At 40.7% G+C, this 17,976-nt stretch overlaps 1 protein-coding gene across 4 annotated transcripts; it reads left to right on the forward strand.

The window, feature by feature from the left end:
- Positions 1-438: 438 nt before the first annotated feature.
- On the forward strand, positions 439-5,578 carry LOC139663685 (beta-1,3-galactosyltransferase 5-like). 4 transcript variants are annotated; one of them, XM_071542402.1, is made up of 2 exons: positions 439-487; positions 1,418-5,578. In XM_071542402.1, the coding sequence occupies exon 2, from the start codon at positions 1,423-1,425 to the stop codon at positions 2,458-2,460; it is 1,038 nt and encodes a 345-aa protein (XP_071398503.1). In that variant the 5' UTR covers positions 439-487; positions 1,418-1,422; the 3' UTR covers positions 2,461-5,578. The 4 variants fall into 4 exon arrangements, with proteins under 4 accessions (XP_071398503.1, XP_071398501.1, XP_071398502.1 ...); XM_071542400.1 differs by having other exon boundaries at positions 468-801; XM_071542401.1 differs by having other exon boundaries at positions 468-685.
- Positions 5,579-17,976: the final 12,398 nt, after the last annotated feature.

Consider the following 17,976-nt stretch of genomic DNA (forward strand, 5'->3'; position numbering starts at 1 on the left):
AACTTTTACAACATATTTTATTCAGAAAATGTAACCTTTGCTAGTGATAATTTACGGATGTTATTATTGTCATTGTAGTTGTTATTGTTTAGTGATTATCGTTCCTATTTTTATTACTGCTATTAATTGTTGTTATTGTTCCTGTTTGATGTGTCGTAATTTGAATGCTTTAGCAACACATATATGCCATACTTAAGGTTGAATTTAATTGAATTAAATTGCGACAGAGTGAGTGAGCGAGAGAGAGAGCGAGAGAGAGAGAGAGAGAGCGAGAGAGAGAGCGAGAGAGAGAGCGAGAGCGTGCTTCGGTCTTAACCCGATTTATACCTGCGCTTTTCTCACCTTAATCAATCACACAGAAACAACGCAATACCGGCTCACGACTCCTGACAAGGCAAGAGGGAAGTGACAGAGTGACGGCTGTGTAGTGGAAACTGTGGGCGGTGCTTATTGCTGGTTGGGGTGGGTAGGCTGCTGAATGTCACAGGTAGAGTTACCGTTCAGTTTTCTTTTATTACTTAAGTCTGAATGCATTCTGTATCTTATAAATCCGGATAGAGTTATTGGAGACCCGGGACTTTAAGTTGAGGAAAAGATAACGGAGCATGAAAGCACCTTAAAAGCACGCATACAAGACACGGCAAAGGTTAAGTGAAATCAGTCTGCTTCCTGGTCCTGCTGAAAGGTGTGCTCTATTAGCCATGCTACATCTGTACACCCTTTTGCACGATTACTGAGGTAGCCTAAATATTTCATCCGGCGACAGCTGGTCAATTCCTGGTAACAAGGGAGAAGTGAACCGTAAGTGAAGTGACAACACAAATTCTGTCGGCAACATTAATCGACCTCGGATCAGTGTGTCTTCCGTCATCTTGAAACCGTTACAACAACATGCAAATAAGATTTCAACCTTTTACCTGCACATTACACATATACTCACTGTGTAAAACTGGTTATCTTCTTGTTAGACTTGCTTGACTACTTTGCCAGTATTTATGATGGGATGTGAACTTTCAACTGTAAAGCCTAACGCACCCTTCTCTTCAAATGATAAGCACTTTTCTTGTTGTGCATTTATAGTGCTACTAATGATGTTCATTTCCCATTGTGATGGATTGTTGAATTTTCCTGTGCTTTTCTAGTGCCATTTTAATTGCAGACGGAAGTGCGTCACTGGGAAAGAGTCACTATCATTTGAAAAGTAGAACAACATTTATTTTTTTTATTTGACGAACCATGACCGTTGTCATGCAATAAAGAGTTAAATCATACTTTGGTGTAAGGGTTCTACTTTTTCAACTGATGTCCTACTTAACCAAGCACCCACTGTCGATGTGGGTATAGTTAATTAGCCGAAAGAGCCACTATCATGCCATAATATGACAAATAATAATGTCACTTCCTTTTTTCTGTTTAGATCTCATGGAGACCCGGAGGAGACATGTCAGACACATCTATATTTTTATCCTGGTAGCAGCGACCTTCTGCCTAGTCTACTACACTTTTGACTGGAACTGGGTCAGGCAGACCACTCCAGGCCTCAGCAGGGCGGAGCCTGTGGCGCACAACTGGTCCACCAGACCCAAACCGTCACCAGGATCAGCATGGGAGGATCCTGGGCCGTACCACGTTGCCTACCCACGCAACTACAAGTTCATCATGGACGACACAGAGGTATGTAAGACCAAGGTCCCTTTCCTGGTTCTGATGGTCCCGGTGGCGCCCGGTGACGTGGCCGCTCGGGACGCCATCCGCAAGACATGGGGCAAAGAGAGCCTGGTTCAGGGTGAGCTGGTCCATACTCTCTTCCTGCTGGGCCTCCCTGGAGGAGCCGATGCTGAGCAGCAGCAGGAGAAGCTCAAACAGGAGAACCTGCAGCACCACGACCTGATCCAGAGTGACTTCCAAGACAGCTACCGCAACCTGACCATCAAGACTATGGTGATGCTGGAGTGGCTGAGCGCACACTGCGTTAAGGCATCTTACGTCATGAAGATTGACTCGGATATGTTCCTCAATGTCCCGAATTTGGTTAAACTGCTGCTGGATCCCGGCACGCCAAAACAGAACTACATGACGGGCTTGGTGTGGTGGCACAGCCCGGTTCTAAGAGACCTCAGCAATAAATTCTACATGCCAAAAGAGGTGATCGCTGAGCCCGAGTACCCGCCATATCCTCTGGGCATGGGCTATGTCATGTCCCTGGACCTCCCCGGGAAGATCCTGGGGGTCTCCCCGCAGATCAAGCCCATCTACATCGAAGACGCCTACCTCGGGATGTGCCTGAAACGCCTGGGCATCTCCCCCACTGACCCCCCCGAAAAGTCAATGTTTGTTGTCAACCCGTGGTTGGCCCTCAGCCGCTGCAGCCTTTCAAAAGTGATCGCCGTGACAACAACAAGCGTCCCACAGATGATGAGTTACTGGGGGAAGACCAGGGAGCCTGGAGAGCCATGCTGAACCTCAACAGAGAAAGACTCTTTACTGAATCTCTTTCCTTATCCAGAGTTACAGTGAGTGAGCAGGTGGGGTTCACTGTCTTTTTGCACAAGGCGACAGGACACACGAATGGTGATGGACACACTCTCTCTGATACTATGGTTATGAAGCAGTGTGAGTAATCACTAGGGCTGAAAGATATTGACAAAAAGTCTTAACTGTGACTATTTGACTGAATATTGCAATTGCTATTTAAACTGCATCATCACATTTTTGTTGTCCTAAGTTTTAATTTTTAACCTTAAAATTGTTTAAAGAAAAGTTATTTTGTTGAAAAAAAAATAGATGTCAGTGTGCAGGATTTAGTGAGTTTGAGTTTTATGAAAGGTTTTCACCAATATTGTACTTGATTCATGGACCAAAAATTACTTGGAGCTCTAAAACCCCTTGTTTAGAAATCCAGTTTGGACGCCCCTCTCTCTTAAGGAAGCATTTGCAGCCTGCAGAAGTTGACACTCATCAGCAAACCATGAGGAACACCTGATCTACACAGTCAATTGCTGCATTGTCTAAAACTGGTATTTCTGCTCTCTAGTTGGCATGTAAATGCAGACATCGATATCTCACGTGCTACAGGGGAATATTTGTCATTGTTGAGCTAATTGGCTTACAAATAATGTGCTGAAATGTTTGTTTAAGGTTGATTATGTTTTACCCTTTGAGCCAGGGTGGCAAACACTTGGAGAAATGAATCACAACATGAGTCAGTACACTCTCTCACAAATATTAGGAGTCCCATCATCAATTTTTAAAAAGTTAGAAGCCTTGCTTGGATCTGGATTAGCTTGTAGCAAATGAGCAAAATGCTACTGTCACAGGAAAACCAAATATTTGAAAACATTTTTCTGGAAGAATTGAATGCTTATTTTCTCATTGACACTAGGGTTTGACCAGTATGGGTTTTTAATGGCTGATCTACTTTAGACTGTAGCTCAATATATATATTTTTTTTAAGATTTATTTTTGGCATTTTATGCTTTATTGGACTGATATAGTGAGAGAGAGACAGGAAGGTATGGGAGAGAACGAGGGGAGGACATGCAGCAAAGGACCGGGTCGCTGCAGGAGGGACTGAGCCTTATGGTAGGCGCTGTACTGTAGCTCAATATTTTGTGAGAAATGGTCCGCAACTCCCAACAAATGGTCCACCACTTGTAGAATTCACTTCACCGTTTCGACTGTGTCTTCCAACCTAACAATCTAAGAAAGGCTGCTAGTAGCGTCAGCAGTTTACTTCTAGATTCAATATTTTGTGCTGATATTCAATATCTTTAAAGTTTTAGTTAGTTTCTCCCAGAATTTTATTCTTGGCAATGTGGAATGTGGACAGAGTGGACTTTCTCTTCAAGTACCATAACAAAAAAAAAGCCAATATGGATTTGCTTGATACAAGCAAAGCAAACTTCAAAGCAAAAGATCATATGTTGTAGAAAAAATATTGAAATAACTTGATTTCACATGAAAGAATTTGAAAAACAGTCAAAGGTGTCTGACATGTTTCAGTTTAAAAGAGCACTTATTATATTTATGGAATTTGCTTTGTGCAGGCTAGTATAGTATTGGGAACAAATTAAGGGACAAACTTCCCACTGCCATTATCATCTTTTAAACAGTACTTTAAAGTGTCACTATGCCTTTGTTGCCATAGTGTCATTTGTAGTTCACCATTTGAACACACACCACATTTAGGAGCAAGCAGACAGTATGTACATTGCCTGTTTGAAGTCACAAGGAATTTTGATATTTGATATTCATTTGAAATGCAGGGAGAGACTGTTCAAAAGTTTAAAGTTGTTGTGCATAATCTTGAGCTGTCGCAAATTCCAGATTCTTCAAAATGAATAAATTCCTGCCACTGGGACGCAACCATGATGTCTTGGGAAAAGGAAATGGTGTTTTTCGGGGGTGAACACCTAGGGTTTTATATGATTGGAGGAGCGGAGGGGGATTGTTAAAAAAAAGTCTGTGATGGTATTATTGGTTGTAAGTTTTATGAAGTCATCTATAAAAATATGTTGTCTTCCAGGATGTAAAAGGAAGGGAAGGGATGTTTATGTAAAAATATGAGAAAATAAGAATGTTGTAGATTTTTAGCATTTATTTTGGATAGGTGTACAATATGATATGGGCAAAAAGCTTACAAGGTTATGGGGACAGGAATGTCATTATGTTACCCACTGGTGGTTGTGTTCAAAACTGAAAGAGGGCTTGCTTCTCTAGTGATCCTGATATGAAAGTATGATATATATATAGTATGATATGAAAGTAGGGATTTTATTTCCATTCTGTTATTGTTCTGTTTTTCACTGAGCGAGTCTGTGCACTGTAAGTTGCTTCCATGGTGTATACATATTTTTAATAGCAACACGTGATTTTTAAGATCTGTACTCTTCATTAAGATCTGGAGCTGCCCCACAGAAAATAAATTGGGAGAAATGACATTACAATTCAAGTTTTAGTTCAGTTATCTGTTGTCTTGCTTTGGGAGAGAGTTGTTCACATTCACAAATAATATTCAGACTGGCCTACATAATGTCATTGAATCACTGAAATGACTTGATTTCACTTGGAAAGAAGTGGGATGTTGTCGCGGGACATAATGCGGAGGGGCTGTTCAAAAGTGTTCAAAAGTTCAGAAATGGGTTGTGAGTGAATGTTGAGCTGTCACAAATTCCAGATTCTTCAATATAAATAAATTGCAGCCACTGGAATGCACTGAGACGGGGATGAAGACCCAAAAATTGACCGCCATACCATACCAAATCTGTGAAGTTGCAGATTTTATATGATGGGAGGGGTGGATTGTTCAAAAATCTGTGGTATTATTGGTTGGAAAATGTAGGTGCACCTACTGTTACACTATGAAGTAATCAATACAAATGCGCTGTTTTCCAGGAAATTAAAGGAAGGGAAGGGATGTTGATGTAAAAATATGAGAATACATGTAGCTGTTGTAAATTTTGGTGTAAAATCTGTGTATGTTTTGATATGGAAAATTAGCCAACAAGATGAAAAAGTCATTTTTATTTCATTGTGACTTTAAACAGTTCTGAATTTTCCGATTTTTTTTATTTGTGTTACAGGCTTTTATTTAGAGGAATATCTACTCCGAAAGACCTGCTTTGTTGTGGGGTATGGTGGCCCCTTAGTTGACTATGTGAGGGAACAGAAACTTACCGCACACACATAGTTACAAACTCTGCTTTATTCTGTCAATGTGTTGGTTCCCTGATCTTTGCCAAGACATTCAAACTATGTGTGTGTGGGAGTAAGTTTGTTTTGTTTGTTATAGGCCATTATGCCATAATGACAAATTTATGTATGTTCCTCCTGTCGTGTCTAACTCTCAGCTGCATGTTTGCAAAGCAGCTGTCAAGTGGAAGGTTACATCTTATCTGTATAGCTGATGGTTTAATGGTTGGCGCAGAGAGTCAGAACCTGTAATGTCAGTGTATGTATTATGCAATCAGGCCAAGTTTGCTATGCAAATCATCCTGCTGCCCCTTGGTTGCAAGATGATTTGCATCGTGGCACCAGTTCATTTATTTAAGCATTCAGACAAAAAGATCAAGGCAAATGACAAATTGTATTTTATTTGTGCTTATATGTTACACAGTAGTTACAATCTCAAATCAATATGAAGTGTTTCATTCCAAAATGCTATATATACATTTAGACAAAAAATAATGTTACTTGAAACTCATCACTCAATAGTTAAAAAGATAATTCCAAGGTCTAGCTCAGTTATTTCAAACTGTGTTTCACTTCCTTGTCAGAAATAGTTTGTGTGTCACTTTTCTAATGAAACTCTTCATATGGTTTGTCTAACTGCCGTGAAACTCTCTACAGCCTCTCTACAGTTTTAGTTTGGTCTTCAGTCCAGAAGAGGGCGGTGTAACATCAGAGAAAACCTACAGCTTTCAATCAGCTTTATTGGCCAAGTATGTACACATACAAGGAATTTGACGACTTTTTTTTTTTTAGTTATTACACATTACATACATTATACACATATTATATACACAATTTCTAACGCACACCTGGCTACAAGAGTTGAAGTCTGCTATGTGTGGACCTGGACTATTAGCATGAAATACACCACAATCAATGAATTAAAATGGTAGTTTTGCTGCTTTATATGTACATTTGAACATTTGAGTGTCATTCCAAACTGACAATCCCACCATTTTTGTTGTTGTTTTGTTGTTTTTTTAATCCAAAATGCATATATAGTCTTTTGGAAAGGAGGGCAGGTAACTGAATTGCTGATCACTGTCTGTGTTTTATGAATCAGAATGATGGGTAGATTTTTGAATGATGAACATCAGGTGTTTTTTCCCCCCAAAATTGCTAAACAGTAATCTAGAAATCAGCCCTTTTCCTACTTACTTTCCTATCACTTTTCCTGGATGAGAGCAACAAGTATGATTATTTTCTTCTCTGATCTATATTTAGAAATCTATTTTGCAATGTCAAACAATCCTAGTCCATCATAGTCTGATTGAACATAATACAGATCCCTAACTTTGTCCTCATCCCTGTCTTTAGCTACTTGGCAGCGTCCTCCATGCAACCAAATTGCTATGCATGAAACACATAAAATGGGATGGGAACAGAGGTCCAGTGGGTAGATTTTTACTGAGAACAGAAACAGCAACAAGAGATTTAGCCGATATAAATCAAAGTACCGCTTCAAATGGCTGATTCTCCTCACCACGCCTATACAATGCAGGACCGCAACGCATGGAGATCTCCTCCCATGGTCAGCCCCTCTGTCAGGGAGTGGAAATTAAGAAATACTCAACAACTAAACCACGGTCACACTCTTGTCATCTCTTTGCACGCTGTCTCATATTTCTCTGTCTCTCACTTCAAGAAACTTTTTGTAGCATAATAAGATCAGTCTTTCAATCTCAACTAAAAACAAACAAACAAGCAAAAACATATAAGAGTATAATAACCTTATCTTGGCTCATTGTTCCTCTCTCTCTCTCTCTCTCTCTCTCTCTGTCTTTCTCTGGCATGAACACAGACTTATCCTCTCCCATGTGCCGTCGTTCATCCCCAGCTGTTCTCCCTGTCTCAGATAAGGGAGGATCCCCGAAGTCAAAGGCCCTGCTCTCCGCTTCCCTGCTGTCTGCAGCCTGCATAAATCACACAGAAGCTCATCCAAAACCAAAGCTGCCTTTCCCATTCACACACGAGGGCCTGGATGCACACATTACTCATCGTTTTGCTGCCACCTAATGTCAAAGATCCAACTCAGCGGTTGGCATGATTCACTGTAGGGCCTATCCACTGTGCAAGAAGAAGAAGGACAAGAGGAAGAAGAGGGGGAAGACTACTTTTATTGAACATGTTGCACTATAGGCAACTGGAATTTGTCTTTTTTGGGGGTTTTTTTCCTCCTAGATACACACACACATATGGATGGAGCAACCTTAAAGCTGCAGTAGGCAAATTTAATGGATTAACATTTATTTATAAGTAATAAAGATAAATTGCCACATTGCTTGGTGGCCAAAGGCGAGCAGGATAATGTCAGAATATCAGAAACAATGGCTGCCCCGTCCCTCTGCTATTCTCATTTCTAAATGGAATGTGTGGATACCCATCCGACCAATGAGGAGAAGTCTGAGGCAAAAGGCGGGACTCCGTTAAATTTCTGGGAGGATGTCTTTCCTCCCAAACTTACCTACCCCAGCTTTAACATATGTCCTTAAATGCACCTGGAACAATTTGGAGTTCAGTGCCTTACTTAAGTACATTTCAGTAGTGTTGTTGGGCATTTACAATGTTTACAATTTACAATTATGTGTTCATGTGCTATATGATAAAAAAAAAAAAAAAAAAAATTAACTATTTGCAAATTTCACATGAATGCCCTCCAAAGTCAGATAATTAAGTCGGATAGCCTACATGGAGAAAAGTTTGCTACATGAGTTTCCAAGTTATGACGCAATCAACAAGGTGAAAAATCAAGTTTAGTGTCAGTCAACAGTAAGAAAACACACACATATTCACCTTGTTGTTAACCAGACTAACCTAACATTTGTTTGAATAAAGTTCATCAAAATAACTTGTTTAACTGCAGGACTTAGCAGCCGACTTGGTAGTCCCGGATGCTGGACCTTCCCAGCAGGGTCCCCAAGATTGTGTTTTTGGAGGGTCTGATGCCTTGTTAATTGGAATCTTGTAGATTATAAAGTTCTGCTGCTGGTTTGGCTCACATACTGTCTCTGTCTACATCCATTCACTTCATGCATTTATTAAGCAGGCAGTGGTGCTCTGGTTCAGGTATTATGCCTGTCTATATGCATGTACATAAATACACACACACACGCACACACACACACACACACACACTCTCTCACACCCCCTCATTCATTCATAAAGCTGCCAGGTGCTTTGCCCTGAGTGCCAACTCATTTTAAAGGCCTTACCTCTGAGGCCCAGGCGGTCCTGCTGAAGGAGGGCATTGTTGGTAATGAGTGCCAGCTGTATCCTGAACGCACCCCGACTGGCTCTGCCATGCCTGACTGAGAAGGTGCCAAGCAGACACAAGAGGGAAACAAATACATATCTCATTTTCCCCTCTCTCTAAATCAACATGTCAACATGCTGTTTTCTTTTTCTATTGCAAATGTTATGCAACCTTTATTAGGATTAGGGGAATATTCAGTGTAGGCAATATCTTAAAATTTCATCCAATATTCATTCAAATGTCCTTGTTGAGGAAGATCAGGGTCTTTATTTATCAATAAAGTATTTCTGATTCTGATTCTGATTCTGATATTTCTGATTCTGATTCTGATGTGTGTTAAAGATACAATCCAATTTCTGAATTTGGGGTATATTCTGATATTTTGTTGAATGAAGAGTTGGACTATGCTTTAGGAACTTTCTGATAGCTCAAAATACAGGTCTTTTTTACTCACATATGTAAAACTTTGCAAATGTAAACAAACCTTTCACAGCCTCAATAAAAAAAAGAAAATAAATAAATAAAATGTATGCTTATCTGTTACAAATTTAGAAAAATGTCTTCTAGTAAATCGCTACATAAACAAAGCCAGTAGTGGGGCTTTAGCATATCCACATGGGACACCATAGTTGGAGCCGCCATGTTGGAGCAGTGACAACAAGAGGAGAGACTGCAACATTACCACCTCTTCCTCCCTGATCTTTAAAGGGGTATTAACTAATCTATGACCTCTTTTGGCAACCAGCAGGAACTGCAAACAACACTGGCAGAAACATCTCTCCTCCTCCACAAGCCTAGGATATCACAATGCAAAATACAATAATATTAATACTTCCTTGTCATTTGCTTTTTTGGCTTGAGAACGAGGCTTTTAGCTTTTGTAGCTAGTTTTAGCTGAAAAGTCTTGTGATGCCGGTTGCTCGCTCATAAAAGTGTCCTCCATCCATTGTTGAGCAGACTCAGGAAGTGAGTTTTGAAAGACAGAAATCTCAGCACATGGCCAAGTAATCACTGAGTCATTTTGTATTGATCACCAACCCTGTCAACCCTCACAGATAGGCTATATTATTATGGTCATTTTGTGCTATGGGCTGGTCAACATCTTACTTGTTTCCCCTTTAATATAGGTCAGTAATACAAATTGCTGTTGGTTTTTAAGTTGGTTTTTAAGTGGTGGAAATTAGCTCTGTGCTTCTCTTTCTCTCTTCCTTCTTCAGACACATTCTCTCTCTCCTTCCTGCCTGTGTCCACCAGACAGTATGTTTGGGTTTGTATCTGCTCCCTCCTTGTTAAAAAGCCCACTTAATATCTAAACACACACACACACACACACAGACACACTCACACTCACACTCACACACACACATATCCTCCAATTTGTGCACAAGAAACATAGACATACACATGGATCACATACACACACACGCACATATGCATGCATTTACACAGATAGACAGACAGACACACACACACACACACACACACACCTACACACAACCAAGGGGAAATTGCTCATCTTCTTCTCTTCCTTTGATACTCTCAGTCGTCTAGAAGGGATAGGGGTGGAGGGATTCCTGAATATTATAAATGAAATATATAGCGTGTGTGTGTGTGTGTGTGTGTGTGTGTGTGTGTGTGTGGAGGTCCCATGTCTTACCTTAGCTTAAAACAAAGGCATTCTTCTCTATATGGAAGAGTATGGAAAGCCTGGTTTTCTATGTTGGGATGTCATCTCCTGTTGATGATTGGTGTGAAACAGGAATTCAACAGACAGTTCAACAGACAGACAGAATTAGTTCAACATAGGCATAGAAAGGTCTTCATGAAACTTGCATTGACCTAAGAGTGCAGAAGTCCCTTCTTCTACACCTATGTGATTGCATTTTGCCTCCTGCACCTCAGCAAATTAAGCAGGCTGTCATGTGTGAGCTGGATCTCATACACGATTAAATTACTTAGACAGATGGAGAGGTGGGCAGGCAGACAGAAAGGCAGACAAACTCTGTATCACTGTGCTGGAACTGCAAACTCTGCCTAGTGATAAAACCTGACACCAGACAAAAAACAAACAGAACAAGTGTTTGTATTGTTTACAAGATAAGTATTATCAAATCTGAGATGTCTTGCACGGATTGCTTTTAAGAGAAGATGGCCGTGTGCACACAAACATTCTTGTAGCGTATTTCTATATCAGCCCTGACTACATTAATTCCTTAACCCTTTCCTGCCTGCATGCCTAACCGTAACCTTAACCTTGAGCTAAACCTTATCCTAATTCTAATTTTAACCCTAAACCCAAATCCAAACTGTAGACTAGCTCCTTGAAGAAGTGAGGACTTGCAAACATTTCCTCACACTGAAGGTCTAAAACTGGTTCTCACAGTTTGAAAGTACAAGCACACACACACACACACACACACACACACACACGCACACACACTCAGTAATTCATCCGCCTCTCCCCCTATACCCTCCGTCCCCCTGTACCCACACAGGACCAGGTGTTGCCGTATCGTCTCCCCCCTGCTCGCCCCCCTGCAGACCGGCTGTCCTCTCTGTCACCCTGTGAAAACAGAGAGCACCGCAGGGTCGTAAACCTCAGCTGGTCCTGTCCTGGCCTAGAGACAGACAGACACACAGAGCCTCTCCCTCCCAGGTCTAGATCACGATGCAGACTAGAGCAGTGGTCTTCAACCATGCCAAGGCCTGAGGCATGAGTCCGCAGGTTTTCAATTCAACCAAACACTAGAGCAGCTCATTTCACTGATGAGCACACCTTCAACCAGAGAGGAGGGACTAATCAGTGAAATCAGTGCAGATGACATTTTAGTTGTACTACAAACATTTTCTCGGTGGCACAGTGACTCTGGAGACAGAAATAAATGGTTGAGCTAAACTGGCTAAGTAACGCGAGACTGAAGCCCAGTGAAAAAGGCAAGAGGAGGGATCTACCAACTGAAAAAAGCCAAACTAAGTTATCTAGGTTAGCTAGTTAGCCTAGCTGACCTTCCAAGTTCAAACTAGCCATGCCAGCCTGTAGCTGTCTTGGTAAGCTAGTTAGCTAGCTGCTGACCTTCCAAGATCATGAATGCCATGATCATGAATGAATGAAAAAAAACATATAAGTCCTTACCTTTTAGCCTACATTTATTTATATTCTGACCAGAGTTCCTCCATTCAGGTTTGTCAGTTACCTAACTTCTGCAAGAAAAAACGGTTATTTGGCTCCGCCCACTTAAGTTTAACTCAGCCAATGAGATTATTTCTGCCTCCAGCAGCTCTGCCTCAGAGAAATGTTTGTATAACTACAGTATAACACCAATTTACAAAGTGAGCTGCTGTAGTGTTTGGCTGAAATTAAAACCTGCAGATTCTTGGACCTTGATGTTCACAAGTTCATTGGACTAGACTCTGTTGGCACCAGCCTTGAGGATCCTCCAAGTGCTAATAAAGGATAAAGACCATGAATGGTTTGTGGGTGAGATGGAAAATGAAAGGAAACAATAGGCAAGGCAGAAGAAGAAGAGGTGACAAAGTGAAAAAAGGGAGCCAATTTTATTTATTTATTTATTTATTTATTTTTGCATGATTTCTGCTGTTTCTGGTGATGATGGAAGAAGCTGGAAGCAAGGTGGCGACAGAGCAACACTTCGTACTGAACTGTAGTAACTATGAAGAAATTAGGGAAACCTCTATTCCTAAATTCAAAAGAATAATAAAGTATACATAGAATAATAAAGAATAAAGTACAAAATACAAAACTTTCCCCACATTAAATTACAACAAGGAAAACAAAAGTGTGCCACACTTGCAGCAAAATATCTCAGATGCATATCATATGTCCTTTTAGAAATTTGTCTGTTGATTTAGTGATCGATTAGTATTATATTATTGAACCATTTGTTGTTATTATTGTCTCATTGCTATCTGAATCTAGTTCTAATCTGTTATTTATTGTTTTTGCTTTGACAATAAGTACGTTTGTATTTCATGCCAATAAAGCTCTTTTGAATATAATTTAATTGAATGACCAGAGTAGACATTTCCATAATTCTACCAATTTCTGTTTCTGTTTTCTCTCTCTCTCTCTCTCTCTCTCTCTCTCTCTCTCTCTCTCTCTCTCTCTCTCTCTCTCTCTCTCCCTCTATTTATAGCCATGGGATTTTTTTTTTCTGTGTCTGGGTTTATTTTTTGACATCATTACAAAGGAAACTCTGTCTTAGGTCTAGGTCGGGGAAAGATGGCCATTCATTTAAGGAGGAAACACATAGTGGAGTCAGGCCAATGCCAGGATTTAATTGAGGTGTTAAAGAGTCTTGTTAGAGACATAATACAAAGACATGAGAGATCCGGTTTCATGTTGCATTTTGCAGGAGACAGGAGGTCTTTTGCTCTTTTGTTTTGTTTTCTTCTTTGCTTTTGTTTTGTTTGGTCTTATCTCCCCTTTCTCTTTCTCTCTCTCTCTCTCTCTCTCTCTCTCTCTCTCTCACACACACACACACACACACACACACACACACATGCACAAACCATTTATGTGAAAGCAAGCCAGACTCGGTGGTGATTTAAGGGTAGCAGACAGTGGGAGAGGTAGAGGCCAAGCTCTGGGTTTCATCCTATCTCTCTCCATTCACCAGCCTATAAATATTCACACAGCCACACATCAACATGAGGGAAGCTGCAGTGCGAGATGAAGGACGGAGGGAGAAAGACGGAGAGCAGGGAAGGTGTCTTCTGATGAACGGAGAAACTACAGAGATGAGAGATGGAAGACAGGAGTGGGAAGGGAGAGAAATACAAACGTTGTACTGGTGTCAGTTCTGGGTCAAAAACTGTTTGGAAAATAGTGATTGTTTTACCCTTCTTGGAGCCACAGATGGGTGGAGTTTACAGCATTAAGACGATTTAGATAGTGTTACGTAGATAAATACACAGAAGAATACATTTAAAACGACTTTCAAATAATCTAAATGTTCTGGCTGCCATTGTATTGGCCTATATGGCAAACACACATATGGCACTCGAAGTGGAATAACACTGAGACAGACTTTGAAGAGACATATTCTGAGGATCGTGTGTAAAAGTGTAAACAGGTAAAATACCAGTGCTTTGAATCCAAACATTTTTACCACACTGCAAAAATGCCAAATCTCAACAAATCATTTACTCTTCATTCAATCAGTCAAGTATAAATCTGACTTTTATTCAAATGAATTAAAAAAAAAAACTACCAGTGAGGTTAGATAATTACTGTTGTTTCCAATGCAGTCTCATTCTAGACTGGAGTGTCATTTTCTTGGAATAAGTGATGTGATCTGCCTTATTGACCCATTTCTACTTGTTTTAATAAGTTTGGGAGACTGAATACAAGCTGACATGGTAAGAGGACATTTTTTGCAGTGTGGCGCGTTTCAAAGAGAGAGAGCAGGCGGAGGCTTATGATTGGCTGACTGATAAGAGTGATACTAGAGTGAGAGAAGGATTAGACATTAAAATGAACAAGTGTTATGACATTGACCTAAGACACAGGGCTTTTGCATTTTGCCTTGTGATTGAGTTTAGTGTCATTACAGTAGATTTAAGCTTGGCCAGGTCCAGTGTTTTAGGCCAGACTCATCTGTGTTATGTCACCACTGGATGATCAGCACATTACAGCAGAACTGTCAGGCTCGCACCACAAAAATCAATCATATAAGTGGAAAAATTTGAAGTAGCAAGTTCTTTGCAATCCAGGCTTGTGGTATTTTATTGGACAGATTAAATTTTGTGTGGGACCTCTCATTATTCTAACTATGTGCATAATTTATGCAATATTTAGGAAAGATGAATGTAGTTTTTCATGTGTGAAAGAACGAATATCCAAACATATTTTTTATGTAGCCGAGTATCAAAAGGATTCGTTGTGTTCCCACTATTTTCCAGAAAAAGTGTTTCTAGTTCATATTCCACAACAGAATCTTGATGGTGTGGACCGCTTACCAAACTCGCTTACATCCCAATCATTTTTGCAACCTAATATTTATTTTGTTCCATGATCCACCACTGAACAACCACCAGCTTTGAGTTATGATCTTTGTACAACATGTTGGTCTGTATTAGTGAACTTATACTGCTGTATATCAGACCGAAGAAATAAGAGTTTCTCCCTCCCTCTGATCTGTCATGCCACACCAATGTACGGCTCTGCAAAAGACTATAAAGTTGACTGTAAGTGCAGCCTGAATGGATTCCTTTGATGGTGAAAAATTCAGCGAAACACCATATGAGTTCATGAAGCCAGTTTCCCATTTCTAAATGCCTTGGGTTAAAAGTTTTCTCCATTGTTGAGGGAGGCGAGAGCGTCACTAATTCACTTTCCCCATCCCTAATCTCGGGGATTTGAACTGGCAACCTTCTGGTCACAAGCCAGCTACTCCCACCTCCTTTAAGAGGAATTTTATGTCATAGCTATACAGTATATATCTATATATACAGTATATCTATACAGTATGTACTGTATGTGTGTTTGTGTTCTTGTATTTATATACTAAGGAGTACCAAATGTCATCACAAGTATAGAAAGATGAGGACAATCCTCCAAATTGAGGACGCTTTGCTGGTCCTCAGTTCTATAAGGGGCTATTTTAGAGTCAGGACTTGACTTTAAGATTAAAGATTTAGGATTAGATAGGGCAAAGGTGAGGGTTAGTTTAGGGTTAGGATTTGAGTTTAAGGTTAAGTTTAGACTTAGTTTTAGGGTAAGATAAGGGTTAGGGTTAGTGTAGAGTTATGACTTAGTTCAGGGTTAAAGTTATAATTAGAAATTTGTTTTAAGTAGGGTACAGGTTAAGTTTTGGCATGTGGAGAGGGTTATGGTTAGAGTTAGGGTGTGTGTGTGTGTGTGTGTGTGCACGCGCCCACTGATATAGTCGAATGCCTTCCACTCACTATATTATGCTATTGACATCTTCGAACACTTTCTTTACATTTTGTCAAATTCCTCTTAACCACGAGGACCCTGCCGTTCTGGTTCTCACGATCCCTGTCGGAGAGTCACTCTGTGGGCTGTGAGAACCAGCAGAGGCCCGGGCTGCCGGAGGCCTCCTGCTGCGCTCCGCTCCCCTGACGCACACGCACAGACACAAACAAGAACACATACAAACAAGTCACAAGTCTACGTATGTTGTATATACACAGAATCAAACGAGCGTACATAACAGTCCACATGGCCTTTCCCGTCTGCTCCCTCTCTGTAGTGTCATCTCTCTCTCTCTGTGAAAACAAACACAGCTGTTCAGGCTGCTCCGCTGCTGATGCCAAGGAAACGCTCCTTTCATATCAGGCCTGGATGTGCTTTGTGTTAGAGAAGTCATCGTTGTTACTGAGCCATCAAAGCTAGGGGCTCACTGATGTCATCAGAGTTAGTGTTGAGTAGACCTATAATGTTGTTGTTGTTATTTTTAGCATATTATTAATATTATTATTAGTGGCAGTCACATTAGTATTAGAGTAGTATTAGTGTTGTAGTAGTAGCAGTAGTAGTAGTATTGTTAGTTGTAGTAGTAGTAGTAGCAGTAGTGGTATTGGTAGTTGTAAAAGTAGTAATAGCGTAGTAGTAGTAGGAATAGCAGCAGCGGTAGTAGTAGTAGTTGTAGTAGTGGTATTACTAGTATTGGTTTGCAGTAGTAGCAGCAATAGTGGTAGTAGTTTGATTTGATTTGATTTTTCTTTTATTTTCGTATCATGCACACAAAGTGCCCAACCCTCATGGGTTTACAAGACACCAATAGTAGTAGTAATAGTTGTAGTAGTAGTAGTAGCAATAGTAGTAGTTGTAGCAGTAGCAGTGTAGTAGTAGATAGTTAATAGTTGTATTTGTACTGGTAGTAGTATTGGTAGTTGTAGTCATAGTAGCAGTAGTAACAGTAGCAGTAGTAATTGTAGTTGTAGTAGTAGTAGTATTGGTAGTAGTATAGCATTTATAGATTGATTGATTGATTGATTGATTGATTGATTGATTGATTTTTTCATTCATTCATTTATTTAGTCATTCATTCAGTCAGGCCTTCATACATTGACTCACAGCTCAGATGTTATTCATATACATTGTTCTCCCTGACTCCCTCACCTTGTTACTGCAGCATTGGTATTTCTGCTGCAGCGTGTTTAGCTGTGTTACGGCACTGTGAGTTGTGCTGTGGCGTCCATCCTCACAAAACGTCTCACCACAGTTCATTAGCAGCGCTGATGACTCTGAGTAGAAACTGCTGTGAGAAACGTCATTAACATCTGTTTGTGGTCCGCGCTGCGAGGTTGAAGGCCATGTGAAAACAAAACAACAACACTGACGACACTCACAACTGCAGCGTCTGTAGCGCAGGCCAGAGATGGGTTCCCATGGCTGTCACCTCCCTCCCTTCCTCTCTCTCTCTCTCTCTCACACTCCCTTGCTACCTCTCTCCACCCCACCCCCCTTGTCTCTACCTCCCTTTCTCCCACTCATTCTAACTCGTTATCTCTTGCCGTCTCTTCCTCCCTACCTCCTTCCCTTTCACTTTCCACCTCTCTCTTTCTCTACCTTCCTTTCTCTCTCTCGCCTTCTCACCTCTTTCTCTCTCTCTCTCTCTTTACCTGACACAATCTTCTTTGCTTCTCTGCCCCCTTTCCTCCCTTTCCCTCCCTCCTCTTCCCTGTCCTGCCTCTTTTCTTCACTATTCCTTCTCGCAAAGCATCACTCCTTTTCTATCTATCAGGAATAAAAGGATACTGAGTGGCATAGGAGGAGCCTCAGCTGGGTTCAAGCCTCCATCTTGGCAAGCATCCGCCCTGTTGAAGTGTCCTTGAGCAAGACGCTGAATCCCTACCATGGGTGCTGTTCTGTAGCTGAGCCTGACCTCTGACCTCCCTGTGGAGGGAGGCAAGTGAAAAGGCAATTTCCCAATAGGAATCAATAAAATACAACATTGTTAATTATGAATTCCCACCAAATCTCCCCTCCTTTCTCGTCGTTGTCT

Source organism: Centroberyx affinis, unplaced genomic scaffold (assembly GCF_046629955.1).
Source record: "Centroberyx affinis isolate AG114_WGS23_722 - 3 ecotype Tasmania unplaced genomic scaffold, CSIRO-AGI_Caff_v1 ptg004091l_1, whole genome shotgun sequence".
In the NCBI taxonomy this organism is placed as follows: Eukaryota; Metazoa; Chordata; class Actinopteri; order Beryciformes; family Berycidae; genus Centroberyx; species Centroberyx affinis.